This window comes from Empidonax traillii, unplaced genomic scaffold (genome assembly GCF_003031625.1).
Source record: "Empidonax traillii isolate 1590-97213 ecotype Southwest subspecies unplaced genomic scaffold, ASM303162v1 scaffold140:size1466565, whole genome shotgun sequence".
In the NCBI taxonomy this organism is placed as follows: Eukaryota; Metazoa; Chordata; class Aves; order Passeriformes; family Tyrannidae; genus Empidonax; species Empidonax traillii.
In genome coordinates this window covers 781554-801875 of record NW_020955333.1, presented here as the reverse complement: position 1 = coordinate 801875, position 20322 = coordinate 781554, and the positions used below count along the sequence as shown (strand labels likewise).

Sequence of the window (20322 nt, the reverse complement as noted above, 5' to 3'; positions counted from 1 at the left end):
AGAACAGAAAAATATGTCTCTTTACACTGCACTGCAGTTTAGTTTAGAATACAATCTAAGTCAAGAATGACACAAGCACAGACCTACCTACCTTTTGGAGCACCGTAATTCTTTAGTGGTTTGGCCTTTGGCACTAGGCAATAAAGAAACTCCTTCTGTATGGACTTCCAAGAGGATTTATATGGAACTACTGCTGAAGGATTTTTATTTCTATACAGACATACAAAGTACAGCACTGTTGTTTCTATAACTGGATCTGGGCCATAATACTTATGGTGTCAAACTTCACTGCTAAACCCTTGTTCCTCTTAGTGGAAAGATTTGCCACAGACTCACAGTTTGTGACCTTTTTCTTTCTGCATACACGTAAATAACAGAGCTTAACACCTCAGCACTCAGGCATGTACAGGCATTGGTCAGACTCACGGGGCAAAAGGAAAACAAGGCCTGAAAACGGGATACAGTAGAAGAATACCAAGGATAAATGCCACAGAATCAAGGCAGTCTCGGAGACATGGAAATAAACACAGGAATGCACTGCTAAAAGATGCATTGGAAAAAAAAAAAAAGAAAAAAAGAATAGTGTCAATCCTAAGATGAACACATTTTACAATCAGAGCTACAAAGGAAGAGACAATTTAATAGTGAATACAACTGGTAATCAAGGTATAAGTTTATCGTGAGAACAAGTTTCAGGAAATCCTTGTAGGCTGATACAGTAAATTGCTGATCAAAAGTGAGACAGAACAAAGGCAGATTATGCATCAAGAGAGATTCTATCATTTGTGACAAAGAAAAAAGCTTTATTAAAATTATTTGAATTAAGGCCTGTTCCCTATCACTCATCACATTCAAGAAGATTATCTATGAAAAAGCAAAAGTTTGAAAGATATTACTAAGATGTGTTGTAGAGGCAGGAGCTGTGAAGGATTAGTGCCAAGTCAATGCAGATACAGAACTGGGTTTCACACCTATCACAGTGGCAAATGCTGGTGAAAACAATGCAGTATATTTATGTACCACAATGGTACAAACTGTGGACCGAGACAGTACCACAAAGAGTTTCTGCTCATAATCTAAAAGGATATTTATTGCCTCTAAATCCCTCTGAACAGATTTTACCCTCAGTTTATTGTTAATTATTCTATATCCAAAATAGTCACAGGGACAGGACAAGAGGAACAGCCTCAAGCTGTGCCAAGGAGGTTCAGGTTGGATAACAGGAAGAATTCCTCCATGGAAAGGGTTGTCAAGCATTGGAACAGGCTGCCCAGGGAAGTGGTGGAGTCACCACTCCTGGAAGTGTTCAGAAAACAACTGGACATGACACTCAGTGCTTTGGTTTAATTCACATGGTGTTGTTTGGTCCAAGGCTGGACTGGATCTTGGGAGGTCTTTTCCAAGCTTAATGATTCTGTGGTTCTACATTCTGTGCCACAGTTTATTATCTGCCTGAAGCCACTTCAAGCACAGATGTATCAGCAGGAAAAAAAAAAAAATCACTTAAGAATATGCTAGATGAGAATGCTCCTAAGCAGGGAAAGAAATTCCTCAAAGAATCAACTTCTCAACGTGCTTAAAGATAAAGGATTGCACCAGAGGCAACAGAGGACAAAGATGAGAAGAGGCAAGAACACAGTATCTGTATTAATCCACTTACTGAAAGCCAGTCAAATTGAACAGTAGCTATATAATTTTTATTACAATGAGCCATTATATAATTTAATAAAACAATTTAGAAATAGTATTTTATTTTAATAACAATTTTTTAAAATCATACTTGCTAAAAGAATCTACACATTCAATGCTGAAATAATTCCCTGCCTAAAAGAAACTATTGGGAGATTTTTTTGTGTGTGAAATCTGGTCCTGATACATCTCGGAAAGGAACATCACACAAGATATTTCCAACTGAACTGGAATATAACTAAAGTGTTCATATCACATGCAGGTTTGGAAAGGTTGTTTTAAATTGTGTTTTTACAGTCCATGACTTACATAAAAATTATTTTCTAGCTTCAATATAAGCTTGTGCATTGCCAGGAGGTGCCTCTCAAGTGCTAATTCTGACAGTGTGCTCAGCTTTTCAATACATTTATTATAGGTAACTTAGATAAACAGTAATTTACACACCAAAGAGGAACTCATTAGGTTATCACCTTCTCAATAATAAAGCACTAAAGATCCTTCCCATTAACTTGTGAAAATACTGTGTTTATGCAGACCTGCTTGTTTCCAAGAATGCAATGTCAAGACAAAGGAAAGTAATTTTCTATTCCACAGACTATGTGGTAACAGAACCCATTTTCTCCTATTTTACCTGCAAACTCTTATTAATGATAAATGAGTTCTTCGATGGAAAACCTGATCCAGTGAATTGCAGTGAAGGGAAATGTAAAAGCAGAGTAGTGCAAAGGGACATTTAAACCCATATTGCAATTGCTTACCAAAGGCACAGCTCTGGAGGGCTCCAAACTAGGCCTGGGTGCTGTTGAGTACATGTAGTTAAACAATCTGTCTATTTTTCTTAGAGGAACACCTCCACCTTTGTCACTTATCTAAGGAATGAAAATTTAAGAGTTTTAAACATTATGTTCTGGAAAAAACAAACAAACAAACAAAACCCCACAAAAACTCAAGTAGCATAATCTAAATTACTTTAGAAACATTAAAGGAGCATCTAGGGACTTCGGGGCTGTTTGGTCTGAAGCAAAGGAGGCTGAGGGTGACCTCGTTGCTCTCTGAAGATTCCTAAGGAGGTGAAGTGGAGGGGGAGGTGCTGATCTCATCTCCCTGGGATCCAGTGGTGGGACATGTGGGAACAGTTCAAAGTTGCATCATCAAGGGAGGTCTAGACTGGACATTAGGAAGCATTTCTTTACCAAGAGGGTTGTCAAAGCCTGGAAGAGGCTTCCTGGAGAGGTGGTCAATGCTCCAAGCCTGTCAGTGACCAAGAGGCATTTGGACAATGCCCTTAGCAATGTGCTTTAACTTTTGGGCAGCCCTGAAGTGGTCAGGCTGTTGGACTAGATGTTCCCTGTAGGTCCTTCCCAACTGAAAATATTCTATTCTAATGAATAAGAAGCAAGTGGTACAGCCACTAATCTACCTTTTCAAATTACAAGTCATACTACTCTAAGGTTTCTAAGTTGCATATTATTTTTAGATATTTACCTTAATAGATAGATCTTCTTTCCCCAAAGTGACTAAGGTTTTGATCGACGGATAGGCTTCTTTCTTACCTTCATGCCATTCAACTGTAGCTCTCATTGAATTCTGAAGATAAGAAAAAACAGTCTCTTTGATTCTAACTTTAATATATATACTTTTTGTGACAACTTAGAACTTGCATTTATTCTGTTGAATCCAGATAATTTGTCCTAAAACTGTATACAAGACACAAAAGGCTGTATTTAACACAAATTTAAGAAGTGCTGTCAAATCAATGAATTGCCCAGTTAAATTTTCACATTACAACTTACTCTACATAACTTTTTTCTATTTGATATAGTCAGAGAACAGAAAGCAAGGGATTTTTCTGTGTGAAATTAAGTAATTTTATCCAAGGGATACTTCATCATATATTTTAACCGAGTTCCCACTGCCAGTCCCTGACAGATTCCTTACAGCTTTAACTTAGTGGTTTCATCCTCTTTCATGACTTGTACCAAAACATACTTACATGTAGTGTACAAACTGTCTTTTTTGCCCTAGAACTAATGTTACAAATGACAAAACAGGGGAAGATTTAAATGAACATACATAACAAATGTCCAAAATCAATTCCCCAAAACACCAATATTTAAAAAAGGTTTCTCTCTGACCAAATGCCTGTTTTCCCCTCAGTTTCTAGTGCTCAATTACACCACCTAGAGATCTCCTATCTTCTTTCAAACCATGGAACAGCTCTCACAAGTTCCATTTTCACTGTTTTTCTAATTATTCACAGACACAAATAAAACCAAAGCAGAGCACATCATTTACACTATTCAAAGACATAGGGGCTGTTTTCACAATAAAAACACTGATCCTAACCAGCCCTCCAATATGCAATACAGAAGCAAGCTCATGAAAACTGCAAGGTTATGAATACCTTCATCACTGCAAAAACAGTCTATCACGAGTGTTTAAGTTAATCAGCTGCAAAGGCACAAAAGGGAAAATTGGGAAAACAGACTTTTTTTTCAGTACACTAGAGAATAAAAGAGAGTTTAACTCTGGCTTTTTAACAAGTAAAGAGTGAAACTTAAGAAAAAGGTTAAGAAAGGAAAACTGAAATAACATTTAAGAGCTATAACTGAATCTCAATTTCAACAGTAATAAGTTCACAAAACCCTTCCAAATATGAACAAGAACAACCTACCTTGAATAATTCAAATAACATATGAAACAAATGAGAAGGTACATAGACTACTTGAATAGGCTTGTTTGGAGCTTTAGCTAAAAAAAAAAAAAAAAAAGAAAAGAAAAGAAATAAAAATGTCAAATTATTTATTTTTTCCCAAAACAGTATTTTGTAGCATTGCTCTTTACAGGAATAACATTTAATTCTTCTGCTGAAGTTTGGAAACATATTAGTCTTATGAATGGCAGCTGTCCAAAATCTGGGAGAGGATCACTCAAGAAAATTAATTTTTTTAACTTAAAACAATGAGCTACCTTTTGTCAACAGAAATTATGTGCAAAAAGCAGTCAATACACTGACAAGGCCTGTCTCATCAGTTTCATATCATCCAATTTTCATCTTTACAATCAACTTGAAGCATATTTTCATGTGAGAAGTTTATGATAGGATTTAAAGCACAGATGACTTAAAAAAAATGTCTAATTTTGCCATCTTACAGAAAAGAGCTCACCACTGGGGCAGAGTGCCAGTGGAATTCGTCAGTTTATAAGCATACTTCACAATGAAATACGTTCCAGCTCCATTAGAAGATTAGTTAGAAGGCAGGCAGGTTTCCTGTACAGTTATGAGGATTCTGGACCATTTTATTTTCTTTAAAGTGATAGTGAATTCAGCATAAAGAAGTACATGCCATGATGATAAACTGTAATCCAGGTGCCCATGTAGACAAATTAGAAGAAAAGTATCTGCATGCAGGACTGCAGAGTTCAAATTCTGACTTACAGTTAATTAATAAAACTAGAAATCACAGACAATAGCAAGGAGTACTCTTAAATTAGTTTCATAATTACCATTGAATTCTTCAACTTCCAGATCAGGCGCCACTGTGTAGTACTGCTCACATAACATCTTAGCTGTTTCATAAGCATCTACAAAACAACAGAACAAACACTAATTTATCAAAATCTTCCAGAGACGACCAGCAGTGTTTGCCTGCTCTGTGACAGACTAAAAGCAGAACATTCATTTTGGGAAGTAGTTTACAAGTGTGAAGCTGGTATCCAGTCTAATCCCTTTTTGCCTGTGAGCTTGTAGCCCATTTGCCAAGAAAGGGAAAATCTATTTAAAGCTCTACAAACAAAAGTACAGTACTGGAGACAAGCTATTTTTCATCTTTGTTCAGGGCTTGAAAACCAGAAGGGTATAATCTTAGGTTGACCATAATATCTACTTATTTGCTATTTCCTGATCACAACTCAATGCTTGCTCTTTCCATCTCAAATAAAAAAAGGATGACATTGATACCTTGGAGTTTTGATTTTTATGCAACCATAAATTCAGTTTTTCCAAACACAATACTGTCTACAACACTTAATTTTCAAGGTCATCTGTGGGTAAAGCTGGAATCCTAAAGATTCTTCTTTCTTTCCTACTGAACCAAAAAGAACCCCCCCAAAGATACTTCCTCATAATCCAAATGAGGCTGTTGAAATACATTAAGAAAGTTTAAGTCACCTTTTGCCACTAGTGGTGTCCCCCAAGGCCTGCAGTGAGAGGAGAAGAGGCAATGACCTCAAGCTGAGACAGGGGAGACTCAAATTAGGTACTAGAAAAAGAATTTTCACTGTTAGGGTGGTCAGATACTGTAATAGGTTGCCCAGGGAGGTGTTTAAGAGACATCTGGATCTGGCGCTGGGTGATGGTTTAGTAATTTAGGGGATGCAGAGGTGCTGGGCTGATGACTGGACTGGATGATCTTAAATGTCTCTTCCAACCTTTACTATTCTTTGATTCCGTAATACTGGGCCCAATATTGTTTAACTTTATCCATCAGTGACTTGGATGAAGGGGCAGATGCCTCCCCAGCAAGCTGCTGATGACACAAAGCTGGGAGGAATGGTCGATACCCCAGAGGGCTGTGCAGCCCTTCAGAGGCACCTTGACAGGTGCCCTTGTTTTGTTACTGTTGTCTAAGATCTACTTTAGCCACTTGAAAACTGGACATAGTTTTTTCTGACACTGTGCACTCCTCTGCCCAAGGCAGCAACTATGAATTTGATATGAAAATTGATACAAATATTGCCATTGGAAGGAAAATCTAAATAATCAATGTGACTAACATACACAATGCTGAGGCTGAAGTGTAGTAAGTCAATCAAAAGAAAAGAAAGCTGCTGAAAAAGGCCACTTCAGGAGACCAAAAGAGGTAGAAAAAGCTGTAAGAGCTGTAAAAAGCATTACTAAGTGAGCTATCATGCAGGTCAAAGTTTGGCAAAAGAACGGTTTCCCTCTGACTTCACCAAAGGCTGGAGAGAAAGTGAAGGGGAGCAATAAACTCTTCCCCCTTCTGCAGCTACACAAACAGCAGCCAAGGATAGAGCATGGGATTCTTCCCTAAAGCAAAACCTGTATTTGTAAATAGATACACCCAGAGTGTAAAGCTTCTACGGACAAGTTCTTGAAGCAGCCAGCACTGCCTCATGCCTACTTATTAACATTCTGAAAGCATAGGAACATTCACAGCATTAAGCAAACGGGATTTCCAGTGTGTCTGTGCCAGATCACTCAGCTACACCCATCACACCCATGCCTGCTGTGTGAGAGAGAACAGCCTGTGGTATGATCTGATGCACAGAACGATGGGGAGTTTCACTGGAATATCTGTACACCCAAGGACATTCTACTGAAAGACCTAACTAAACAAATCGGAAATTACTCCCAGTTTGCTGCAGTACCAGAGTCAGATACAAAAGCACTACATGAGAAGCTGTTTCTAAGTATTTCAGAAAACATCTGAAGTTTAAAAAAAACACACAGTTCATCTGATATTTGACAGGAAGATCAAAGCTATTAAAAATCAAATCGTTCTCTTAGTTCTGTTAACATAACAGAAGTTCCTCTATTCTCAATAAAGCAGACATCAGCAAGTCTCAGTAACCCCATGGCTTTACTGTGAGCAGCTTCAGAACTTCCATTTCTTCTTTTTTTTATTTTATTAAATGAATTTAAATCACCTTCAGTCTCTTGTATCTCAATAACGTATTTATGAATATTCTAAGTGGGGGGTGTGGGATTCAGCCAACAAAAACATTAACTTCACCTTACCTTTAACCACCTCTGCCACATCACAATTAGGATCAATACTTCCAATATGTTTGGGATGAGCAGGATTAATATCTCCACCAAAAAGAAGTGCTAAAAGAAAAAAGAAATGGCAATAAATTGTCTATTAAACTTGAGGCAGCCCTGAAAGTTTAAATATGATGGTTTCCGAGACTTACTGGGTAGTGCATCATTTTGTAAAAAGATACTCTAGCAAATTGCCCGAACCCTTGTTTAAGACAACTACTTGCCTAATTCTTCCTCTTCCCTGCCCCCCCTTTTTTAAATTATATTTTATAGCTAAGACTAGTTAAAACAGAATTAGTGATATGGGTGAGTTAAAGTGAAAACCTACATTTCAAAGCAGACTATCAAAAATTAGATTAAATTAAAACGTAAAATGCTTCATTCATACCATTATGTCAGAACAGAAGCGCTCACAGCAATGAAAATATTACAGTAAAAAGGACTGAGGAACTGAGACATCATTAAAAGCCTTTTACACTCACCTAAACTGCAATTTCACAGCTGGCACAGAGGTCTCCCTCGCTCACTCAGTTTTTTCCCTGGCTCTCAGCAACATGATCCCACTCCCTCTTTGCACAAGGGTCTGGCCCTCACCATACCCTTCACTGAGAGTTTAACTCTCAAAGTAGTAGGGAGGTTTTACGCTTTATTTCAAGAGTGAAACTGTCATTTTAGCAAGTTAGTGAGCTCTGATATGAAGCAGGTGCAGTAAGAGGTGAGCAAGAGACTGATCTGAAAGCTTTTCCTGTCCTGGTCACAGTGAGCTCAGACAGCGGCCACTGCACCCGGCAGAACACACTGTCAGGGACAGCTGGCCAGTGACAGGGGGAACAGAAATACAAACTACATAAAAACTTGTTTTGAGTTCTGCTTTCTAACTGTCTTTTCTTTCAGTACTTCAAGATTAGTATTTGCCATCCTGGACAGATTACTAACACTGCTAACACAGAGACATTATACAAGGTTAACTAAACTTTTTAAGCATCTACAAGCAGTTTTAGGTTTCAATCAGTTAAAATAGGTGGGGCCATAGGAGAATCTAGTTCAGTTCAATGAAGCAAGTTTAATATTTTAGAATTAGTGCAAATTATTAGCGCTCAGCCCAAGAATTCTATTAGGATAATGTTTTTGCTCTATCACTGGAACTCTTCTATGAGAGCCTTTTAACTTGGTTTTAGGTCTGTCATTTGTCTGCCCAGGTACAAGTAAAGAAAAAGGTGCACATTTATCTGATTTTGTACGCTTTGCCACGTTGAAGTTATCTGTACACACATAGCAAGGCATTTGTTAGTCACATAAAAGGTTACTGGAACACACACAACTTTTAGTAAAACACCTTATACTAAATATTCCAGTGGTCACATTATCTGCAGTGTACAACAATTGCTAAGAGTTCATAAAAGCAGGATACTGAGGAGAGAATGAAGCTCTAGGAGCTAAAAAGCACAAGACACACTAAAAGAGATCACAAGACTGTCCTTAACTTATACAGATCACTTTCTGCATGGTTGCACATACTGGTTAATAAGAGCAGTGCAAGTAACTCCTTTCACTCTGTAACATGAATATAAAAAAAGTAAGTTTATTAGTAACAACAAATGAAACAGAATCTAATGACAAAGGATGACTAATTCCAGCACTTATCCAAAAATAGGAAACAGGAAGGGAAGACAAGGGATATAGTTTAAAACCTAAAGTTAGAAATACTCAACCCATTTACAAGAAAAGTCTAGATAACTTGCTGAAAAAAAAAAAAAAACAAAACATAAAAATACATATATTGCATAACCTATTCAAAATTTATGGTATCTTTGCATTTCATTAGGAAATAAATAGCAGCTCTACAAACTATGTTGCAAGATTTGTGAGCAGAAGGATACAGCTACTCTACAACTGTCTCAAAGTACTTCAAGTATCAATACACAAGCCATCTCTGCCAACAAGACTAAAAAGTGACAGCCACGCTGACAAAAAATGACAAATCTAAAAGAAAATGTACTGGTGTTTTGGGTTCACTTCTGATTATTGCAAAATACCAAATCTAACATTTGCCAGTATATATTTTACCAAAATTTGCACAGAATATTAAGAATTAGTCATGAGTAAGAAAAAAAACCAGAACAAAACAAAGCTATAGCTTCAGGTTCACAAGCAATAACTAATGAGTTTTCAAAGGGGAGAAAAGCAATTACTTACTGTGTTGGTTAATAAGCATGCGGAAAGAGATGCGGTTGGTGTAGAATCTATCTAGGAAGTACTGGATGTTACTGCTAACAAATGGATCAAAGCCATATTTTTCCTTGTATTCAATCACCCCTTGCGCCATGGTTGGAACCACATCATTGTGTCTGTTCCTGACTTTAATTAAAACATCTAAGAAGCTGGAGAAAAGAAAATTAAAAACAGATTGTTAATTAAACTCAATCTTTCCTTTTTTTTTTTTTTTTAACTCAACCACAGCACAACCATTTTATCTATTTACTATGCCTCCCAGTCAACCAAAAAAATTATCAGAGAGAGAAGACAAAAATATAGCAGTACCTAAATAAGTCTATTTAAAGAGAAGTATTTGGGCAACTTCTCACTCACAGCATCTGTGAAGCATTTAAGGTCTCAAGTTACTCCTCCCACAAAAATTCCTTCAAATTAAATCTTTCTTCACTATTAATGGACAACAAAATATTTTCTTTTACTGCAATCATGTTCACTGTGGTAACTGTCACTCCCTGCAACTTCTAACAGGAGCTGGGAGACTGGAAACTCAGTAAAAACAACCCAACTGTCCTTCATAATTCCTAAGAAAAATCCTGTTTTAATTCCTAATACCTCAACCGTGCAGTGAACTTGGAATGCACTTCCTCCACCCGGCAACTCTTTTGCTAAGTTTGAATCTCAGGACAGGTAACTGTGCGACTCCTGCTCAGTTTCCTCTCACACCGCTGGATGGCAGCGCGAATACAACCGAGCTCTGACCGGCTCTTCTCTTCTCTGGTAGCTCGGTAACTTACAGGATAACACTTCCACTGCTTTCAACAAGCATTTACTTTGAAGGATTTTTGTTTCGCCTGCCAGGGCACATCTCTGGTCTTCAAAGTGTTCATCCTTTTTTTCCCCCCCACACGCAGACTCATATATACTTGAAATACCAATTATTAATAGGTTTCTAAAGCCAATACACGGAAAATCAGTACAACTCAACTCTGCTACATTCTCTAATATTAAATTAACATTAACATCACAATGATTACATGATGTTGTTTAAAAAAGTACACAAGGTGAAATGCAGCTTTCCAAAGAAAGCACAGCTGGGAGATTCAGCTATGCCTACATCTGCAATTCTAATGCTCCTTTTTCCAAAAACATCAATAGCAAAACATCCTTGGTAGATTTATAATGACCACTGAAAAGAAATGTATTCATTATTTTTATCAAAAGTAGAATATACACCAGCTAAGGAAAGAACCATAGAAATCACTGAAAGGTCATCTAGTCTAACCCCCCTGCAAATGAGCAGGGGAAAGAACAAAGCCCACCAAAAGTCAAAAAAGACTAACCATTAGTCACCAAATTTAAACCAGACACCTTCTTCCTTTTCAGCACCACTTAGCCAAGGCGATCATTTGACAGTACACCATACCATTCTTAACAAGTGATATACTTTGAAAATTGTTTCTCCCGTTCTACACTGCCAGCTGGAAAGGAATGTAGTTTCATTTTTAATAGTTTTTTTCATTCTCCTCAGTCTAACCACCAGTTTTTGCCTATGTGTCAATAAACAGTTTAGTAGTCTTTCAACACTCTTCTGTTGCATAGAAAAGGAGAAGCTTTAACTGCCTAATTCCCCAATCTAAATACTATCATGGTATAGAATGACTGTTCTCTTAACAAGCTTGCTGAATGGGCAGTTTAAAATATTTTATTGCTTTTCACGCTTTTTATGTTTTTTAAGTCTTGATTCTGTGTGATTTGTTACCACTGAGAGCTGACGTTAGAGACTGGTGCCTGCCTGTACTCATGCTGCTTCTCTGTTTCTGAGCAACAAGACAGTAGTCAAGAGCAGAGCTGAAAGCAACACTTACAGTCAGGTTTGAAAGACAAGCGACAACACTCTCTACTATTTGCTCTGCTATTTGTTTTTAAATACCTCCACTATCTACAACGTATTAATGATGCCACGAGGGCAAATTGTTCACTGATACCCTGCTACCAAAGTGCTTGAATGCACAGAGCACGACAAAGGGCAAAGGGTTGGGAGGTTTATCTGCTACAGACCAGCAAAATCACAGCTGAAGCTTAGTCAGCACACAAATAAACAATAAAGAATTCCTCATTATTGCAGTGACATAGCAAACCTCCCGTTCCATCTTCAAAGATAACTCAGCTCGCTCCTGCGTTCCCATCAAGCAGATGCTTTTAAAGGACTAAACACAAGAAGCACACGGGTACATTTCAAAGTGGCAGGGCAGAAATCAAAACACACTTCCTTAACCTTAGCACTCATTCCTCATTCCCTCTGCCCTCCACACCCCTGAAAGACACAAAGCTTTTACTGTATTCAAATTGTGGGAAACCATATGAAGTAATTTTTAAAATGCTCATGGGATTAGCTAGGAATACTCCAGAAGAGCTCCAAAAATTTTATTTACCCATTACTCTTTTTTTCCTGCAATTCTCTGTATTTTATTTTCAAAAACCAAATAAATAAATATTGCAGTTGGTTTGACAAATGAGAAATTATTAATATGAAGTTATTTTAGTCAAGTGAGCTTCAGTGGCTTCTGTATTAACAGAAGAATATTTAAGGCATTACCACAGCTGTTAAATAAATCAAGTCTAGAGACTTCTACAAAGACAACAAATGAATGTCACAATGCAAGTTATTATTTAATTTCCTAATGACTGTATGTATTATTCTATTTTGATCTATCATCACAGTGCAAGACAAGAAGCACGAGAAAGTCAATATAAAGACAAGGAATTTTTGCAATGTCTCTTAGGGATAGTATTATCTGGCAGATGTAAAACAAGAAAGTGATGAATAAAAACCCCTTTAAATGGAACAGATATGCAATGGGTTTGGGGTTTTTTGTTGTTTGTTGGTTTGGGTTTTTTTTGATTGGCTGTTCTTTTTTAAAGCAGTGCTGGCTGGTAGCTGAGTATTACCAGAAAGAGAGGTAAAAGTTCACACACTGAAAGACTGCTGTAGTAGGAAATCTACTTGCTCCGAAGTGCAAAATTAACTGCAGTATCATTTACTTAAAAGTAACAAAGTGGCAGCTTCTAAATCAATATACTCCAATATTTACTTAGTTCAAGTTGCTTACAGAATCTCTGTTTTAACTGCAGCGCTGCAGAAAGGAAAGTTACTTGTTTACTAAGTTTCCTCTGTGTGTGTTATCTCTAGAGGTACTGGCAGCTTATTGACTCAGCTTCTCAGCCCCGGGACACTCCCCACACACCCTCCCATGACAGGGCCACGAAGGGAGAAAACAGCAAAGAAACTCGGGGAGTGTAGAGGCTGGAGTGAGTGCTCCTTGAAAGCACATGTGAACTGCATGTTTTACAAACTCTTGAATTTTTGAAAAGCAACCTCCACCTGTGTATTTATACAGATGTATATTGACAACTTGGGACATTTCCAACACTTCTGCCAGCTTACACCCTTCACCAGGAGCGGACACCTTATCTCTGCACTCCTGCTATCACACTGTTTGACAGAACTGTGGAAAAACTTCCACCTGACCACCCTACAGCTTGAGAAAAGATATTTGTGCTATCAAAAATGCAAAATAAGCTACCATTTGGCATATGCCCACAATACTGACCGTGACAGTGATGTGGAGATGTTGCAATACGTCTCCATAGGCTCTGCTGACCAATAGAACATAACAGAAACCAAAACACCTCGGAACCTCTTCATAAAGGAAATGCCGGGACAAAAATCCCTTCAAAGCATTTTATCCGACATTCACAAAAAAATAACACTCGTGAACATTCATCTGCCCTCCAATTCATACACTAAGAGCAGAGGTAAATTGGGCCACTGAAAAACATCAACTTTAGTTCAGTCTCTGCACTTACTCCTGTACTTGCTCACCCTCTCCACTGAACGGGCACTGCTGTCTGTCTCTGTTGGCCACACACTGTAACAGTTCAGGGACCACAGGGCTAAAAGGGAGCTATTTTTCCACTAGATCAATTTCCCAATTCACTTCACTGCATGGCTTCCAAAACAGCTGTGCCACTACATGGATAACATCTATAATACTATAATACTAACAGACAAAATGGTTTCCGCAGAAAGAGAGCCCAAATTCTGAGAAAACCAGAGCAGACTCCCCAGACAAACAGAGAAATAACACAAAAATCAGGGGACAGTTTTATGTTCAACTGAAAAAGGTATTGCACCATTTTAGAAAGCATTAACTGATGAACTACTGCCAACATTGACACAGCACATCTGTGGATATCCAACCTCTTAGATCATTTTAGTTCCCTTCTCTCCTGTGCTACTGTTACCCTGATCAGCTATGACAGAAACTGAAGTTCACCTCAGCTGACAAAATATCCAAAATCAACTGCTCTGTTAGTCTTCATGCTTTGAGTGCTTGAGGTGGACACCTCCTTCAGCTCCAAACAAAAGCTGCTGGGGTGGTACAGGAACAGAAGTACTTCCACCCAGGCAAGACTCACATCTTGTGACACTAATTAAGCTGAAGGAAGAGATGGGCTCCTCCATCATGAAATGTCAAAGTCATTTGATAGCACACAGGACTCTAACAAGGATGGGCACTGAATGACCAAAGGATGCAAGGCTGGGTTTTCTGTAATATGAGCCATATAACACATAACATTAATATGTAAAATGTGCTCCATGCAGGAACAGCACAGTTGAGAGGAATCCAGAGATGAAGCCTGCTCCAGCCCCTCCTTACACGCTACACGTGCAAGGTACTCCCAGATACACTGCAGATACTGCCCAGACAAGAAGGCCTTTGTTTCAAAGGACTGGGCATACCTTATAAACTCCCAGGTTTTTCTTTGAGCAAACCATTGGGGTTGAAGAACTATTTCTATTTATGCATCCCTAAAGACACTACCACGAAGTCCCAGATAATGGCTCAAATTTTGTATGAAATGATACATGCCATTACAAAAGAACAGTAAGACTAAATGAACTCTTTCGGGTTGAGTTCTTTCCCCACTGAAAAGAAGCCCATTAACTGCTTGTGTTCCTGATACTTTCTGACTATACTGATACTCTTCTGACCATCATACAAAAGTAGGAGAGGGCTAGATAGCAGCAACATGGAATACTGACACAGAGTTGAGAGATCTGTTAGATTTATCTTGTGGGTTATTACAAGATAAATAAGGACATAGTTCAGAGTATTTCTGAAAGACACAGTTTGAAAAGAACAGTTTAAAATTGCTAATTACATCTCAATATCCAGTTAAATGGCATAGCCTTTAGAAAGTCTGGAAGAGATGACATGCCAAGAGCTGGAATGTAAATCTAACTTTCTAATCTTAGGCAACCTATCCAATACTCTCAAAAAGAATAAATCTGCTCTTTAATCAGATAATGCATTTTTCATCTCTTTTCACAGGCCAAATTCAGTATAAAAGACAACTCTTACTGTCAAAGTCCCTATCTGGACTTCACCCCAATTGGTAGCAATAAATTCCTAGCATCCTTATTGTATGTACTTAATTACAAAGAACTGCAAGATTTCAAAGCTTTTAAGAAGCATTTATACTGAACGTGTAAATATTTGGGTCATTATGAAATATTTGTTCTTTCATGCTAATATAGAGCATTGCAAACAATATTTCCAGTTGCCATGAAACAGTATCAAGAATGCCACATCCATATGGCAGAATCAGATAATTCATGTGATAATTGTGAACAGACTCTAAAAATAGATCTCCAAGAGAACTACTCATTAACCTTGATAAGCAACATATGTGTTGTGATCTACCTTGAACCAGTGAAGTCCAAAAAAGCTGAAATTCAGTTATTTAACTGTACAACACCTAAGATGGTTTCAGAAGCAACATAACCACTTTCCCTCAACCTGCACATTCAGGACATTATGAGCTTGACAAGACCTATGTTACATTTACCAGGTTTGCCTAGGACAGTTTATGCCACCTCAAAGAGCAGAAGACACCCGTGTTTTGGTACCTTAATCCCACTCAAAGGAAAGCTTGCTGACAAACCAGTCACAAACAGAAATTCTTGTATCATCAGCCAATTATCAGGCTATAAATACAAAATCCCAAAATGTAACAGCTAGAGGCAGTCAAAAAGTTCATCTGTTTATCCACTACAGAATAAGCATGACTAGAATTTCACTGAAAGCTATCCAATCTATTCATCAAAGTTTTGAAAATGGGATACTGCAGTCTGTTCCCACTAATATTACAGTTTTTACTTTTTGCCCTGTGCCTAATCTCAACTTTAACAAAAATCAGCCATTTTTCAGTTTTCTAGCTCTTCAGTTAGAGCAACCAATGATTCTTTATTACGGTGACGTTTTTTTTGGCACACAGACTTCCAGTGTCTTCACTTCAATCTCTTTTGTCTGGCAGGCCAAAACAAATGACTTCAACATTATTCAGAGGTGGAACTACCAAAGTCTCTGTTTCTTGCTCCTTTAATATCAATATTGTTCATGAGCGTTTTAATTTCTTAATAGGTAATACCCAAAGCAGAAGATAGCATTCCAGTTTAGGACTCCCACGGAGAAAATAGTTACTTTCCCTTGTTCACTAGCACTACAATTCATCAGTCAGTCTGTAATCTTTATGGTTCCTTCTGCAGTTCTGCCATGCAGGTAGCTTGGCACTCATGTGCTTGAGCAGTTCCTGAATGTATTGCTTGGTACCAAAAAAAAAAAAAAAAGGTAAAGATCTCAGATAACAGGCCCACAACCAAAAGAGCATAACATCTGAAATGCACTACCTACTAAAGCCCTTCCTTGACCTAATGAAACATGGCAGTCAGTGTATCTGTACCTAACTAAAGGCAAAACACCATTTCTGCACAGCACAGGCCACACCTTGCACAAACAGAGCAAGAGAGCGTTTTATGAAGTGCTCTCTATAAAGCACTGCTTGATCAGGCAAAATTTCAGAACTTAAAAAGAAATTCAAGTTTAAAAGACAAACTACCCTAAGAAAACTAATTAATGGACCAAAAAACTTGCAAGAAGTAATATCCTGAAATAAATTTGGTTACTCTACAGTACAGGGTAAGCATAGACCTTAGTGTTGGGCATGAGTGTGTCTTGATTGTTTTGTTTTCAAGTCTCTGATGCACATGTTGCACCTGTTGAATGAACTCACATGTGGGCTCTTTTCTGTTTTATCCTTCCACATTTCAAGGAAACGTTATAATGGCAATTTTAATATCATTTTGTCGGTCAAGAGAATTGGCTAAGCTTTCCTTTCTGATGTTATCCAATGGGGTAGGTGGACATCAGTAATTGAATATAACTATTGATGTGCTGATTTACCTTATGCATAACAGAGAACTAAGCTCCATGTATACTAAATAACATTTTAGTCATAAGTATTTGATACACAAGTATAGTCTGACATCCATGTTTTCTTTGCAATACAGCCTTGGAGGAAGCATTTTATGCCATTTTTTGAACTCCCAGACTGCATAAATGTAAAACATACTGCTGAAAAGCACTTAGATTCCTACATTCTACTCCAGATTACGATTTTGACTTTTGCTGTACAAAGTCTACCTTACAAAAAAGGTAGTTGTTATCCTATACAACAAAACCACTTGGTATTTGAGACAGATTATTTTAAAGGGACTGTCACAAGAAAACAAATTACTCACTCGTCCAGAACATGAGGATCCTCAGGACTTTTATTTTCATACTCTAAAAGCTCAAGGAAACTCTGCATGTACCTGAAATAAGCAAAAATAAGAAAGTTAAAATACTTCAACCTGAAATACTTCTGAATTTCTTTAATTTTAAGACTCTGTTGTTACCTAAAACAGCAGAAGCATAATACACAGTTCTCAGCAAAGGCTAAAATTAAGTGGGATGCTACAACAAAGGGAAAGAAAGCAGCTACAATATATTATATTGTGTTAAAAAGTATTACTTATAACCTTACAGTCCACAATTCAGGAAAACTGCTACATAAATCCAGCTGAAGTTTACAGGAGCAAAACCTCTCCACTGGTAGGTCTGTAATTTCAGATGCTGAGTTTGTCCCTGGGTCTTGATTTTTCCGCTCATCCACTCTTTACAGATGTTAAGTTTCTTCCCACATTCCTCTGAGAGCGATCCACCTTTCCTTCCAAAACAAAGCCCAAGGGAGCACTCCCCAAAAGCCACACTAACAGGAGTGCACCAAGCTGGTCCTACCACAGTTCTGCAGGAGAGCACGCCCATCCACACACTCCCACATCTCCTCACACTGCACTGCAGGCTGTGTGACACAACCCTCAGTTTCATAAAAACCCCTTACACAACACAGCTCCCTCCAGTTCAGACAGTCTGCTCACAGGAGATTAACCGGGGCTTAAAGCCACGGACGTACCACAGAGGACCCAAAGAAGATTTAAGGCCAAGAAACACTCAGTGTGAACATGGTCAGCCTGCTCTGCAGGACACCAGCCCAACAGCAGAAAAAATGCTGCCACCTCCCATCACTGGGCCTCAGCACCAGGTATCCCTCCTGCAGTAGGTTCATTTAGCAGTACAGACGTAGCTTTAAAGACTACAGAACTGGGACTTGCTTCTTGAAGTAACTCACACAAGGTATCAATCACACATACAAAAGGTAGGGTTTAAAGTCACCAGAAGGAGCTGTCATTCCACTCCTTTTGCCCTCCCTTTGCTCCTGGTTAAGCACTGCCACTTACACTACAATAAAAAAACTAAATCATATGTGCCTGTCAACTGTAACTCCCTCCAATGGTGAAACAGACTGATACAAAAACCAAACACACCTCTCTCACACATGAAAACAACTCACTGAAAGGTCTAAACAGCACAAGAGAGAGAAGATAGAGCAGAGAGCCTACACAGGGAAACAGCAAAACAAGTGACCAAGCAAAGCACTGACCAAGCCTTTCCCCTTTCAGTAGCAGCAACCCCACAGATCAGATCAACAGAACAGCCTAGGCACAAGCTCTTTTGGTAGCAGTTCTATGTTAAGACCAGCTCCATCAGGATATTGAACTTCACCCTACATCTTCAAGCTACAGCAAAGCTCAAGACAGCCCTGTTGTTTATGTGACTCTCTCTAGAGCCACCTGTTGCTTACTCTACTCCCATTTCAAGTCAAAACCACAGGTCACTTTGACATTCCCCAGGGAGAGTGACATTCCTCAGAGAGACTGACATTGTCAACACAGTCAGCACCGTAACAGCAGCTCCTGTCCCTCAGTGCATTTGTGCCCTCCTTCAATCATCACAAATGATTACAGACATCCCCCAAACGTTTGTCTCTTACAAGTAAGGCAACAAGGTGATACTGCAAGTACTGCTTATTTTATAATGTGTTCCTTTATGCTGCCCCACGTCCAACAATGAACAAACTATGATCATCCTCATTCCAAAGAGGTAAATGTTCTTCAACCCCCATCTGTCATATAACATTATCAAAGTCCTGTTTCTGAAGGACACTGCTACACTTGAGAAGCAACACAGCAGGTGGGTTTTACTACAGACCTCCTACACCAGCAATCCTGTGCTGACACCATGGATAAAACAGCAATGAATGCTGCTGGTACTGAGGGTAGCTCACACCTGATTTTTGTGCTGTGTGGGCTGGACTGGTTGCCTACCATTAGTGCTATGAGTTGCACTGAGACTCATACTGTCTCTTAGCTTACTGGGACTTTGGTCTTAAGACTGGAGCCCCTGGAATAATTAGCCATCACTATGCCTTTGTTGAAGGATTAGCATTACTAGGATGTCAGGCAGGGGCAAGTCAAGTGTTTCATCTAATGCAGGAAGTAATTGTGCAGAAAACAGTTTCAGTCAGAAAAAGACTAAAGCACGTCTCAAGCACAGAAAATCTGCCAAACATGGTCACCAACCCCTCAGTGCAACCTTCTGAGGTCACTACTCTGCAAGCTCAACATAGCACCAGTGAGGAATTCTGAAACAAAGGAAAATTACACTAACTGAACGTTCTAAGGAAATTTATAAATGTGCTGAAGTAACCACTCTTTAATCTCTGTGGTGATGGAGAAACTATGGAAACAGGCAATGCTTTTCTTTTAGGGTTATCAACAACACTTAGATGTCTCTTTCTGATTCTAAAGTAAATGAATACTACTTCAGGAGTTCAGTAACAAAAGCACTGCATCCAGCAAGTCAGAGGTATTAGAAAAGGTTCACTTCAAATCTAAGTTACTCACATTTCTTCCAAGCCCTTGACTAAACAAAGCTAGGAAAAAGTAACCTTACGTCAAACAAATCTAACCCACTGCCCAATGCCTACCACTACACATCATCCAGTCTGGGATATTGTAATACCCCCTGCGTTATCTCAAGTCTCTGAACAGAAACCCGGAGCTGCAAATGTACATCTTTTTCTTTTATGTAGGTGTGATCTCCTGTTTGTACACCAAATCCAGCCCACTCGAGTACACACTCCCTCCCAAACACCTCAAAATTAGAGAAATGAAGCAAAAATATGTTTAAAAGGAAATTCATGGCTCTGGTTAGCTCTAAGTAATTCACAAGATTGTCTTCACCACCATCACCACTACATTCTGCCAAGAGGCGAGCAGTCAGCAACACAGTTAATTCCTGTAACAGTGTGTGGAAAAGGTAATTCCCCTTTCACAAAATCCATCTATT

General features: G+C 38.6%; 1 protein-coding gene across 3 annotated transcripts in view; it reads right to left on the bottom strand.

The window, feature by feature from the left end:
- PDK3 (pyruvate dehydrogenase kinase 3) overlaps positions 1–20322 on the bottom strand; it is a 51880-nt gene that overhangs the window by 8327 nt on the left and 23231 nt on the right. For all 3 annotated transcript variants that reach the window (XM_027884232.1, XM_027884233.1, XM_027884234.1), the window contains 7 exons: positions 17334–17405; positions 9671–9855; positions 7451–7540; positions 5197–5274; positions 4364–4440; positions 3175–3276; positions 2448–2558 (listed from right to left, as the gene is read on the bottom strand). In XM_027884232.1, the coding sequence (XP_027740033.1) occupies positions 2448–2558; positions 3175–3276; positions 4364–4440; positions 5197–5274; positions 7451–7540; positions 9671–9855; positions 17334–17405 (715 nt within the window). The remainder of the gene's footprint in view (positions 1–2447; positions 2559–3174; positions 3277–4363; positions 4441–5196; positions 5275–7450; positions 7541–9670; positions 9856–17333; positions 17406–20322) is intronic.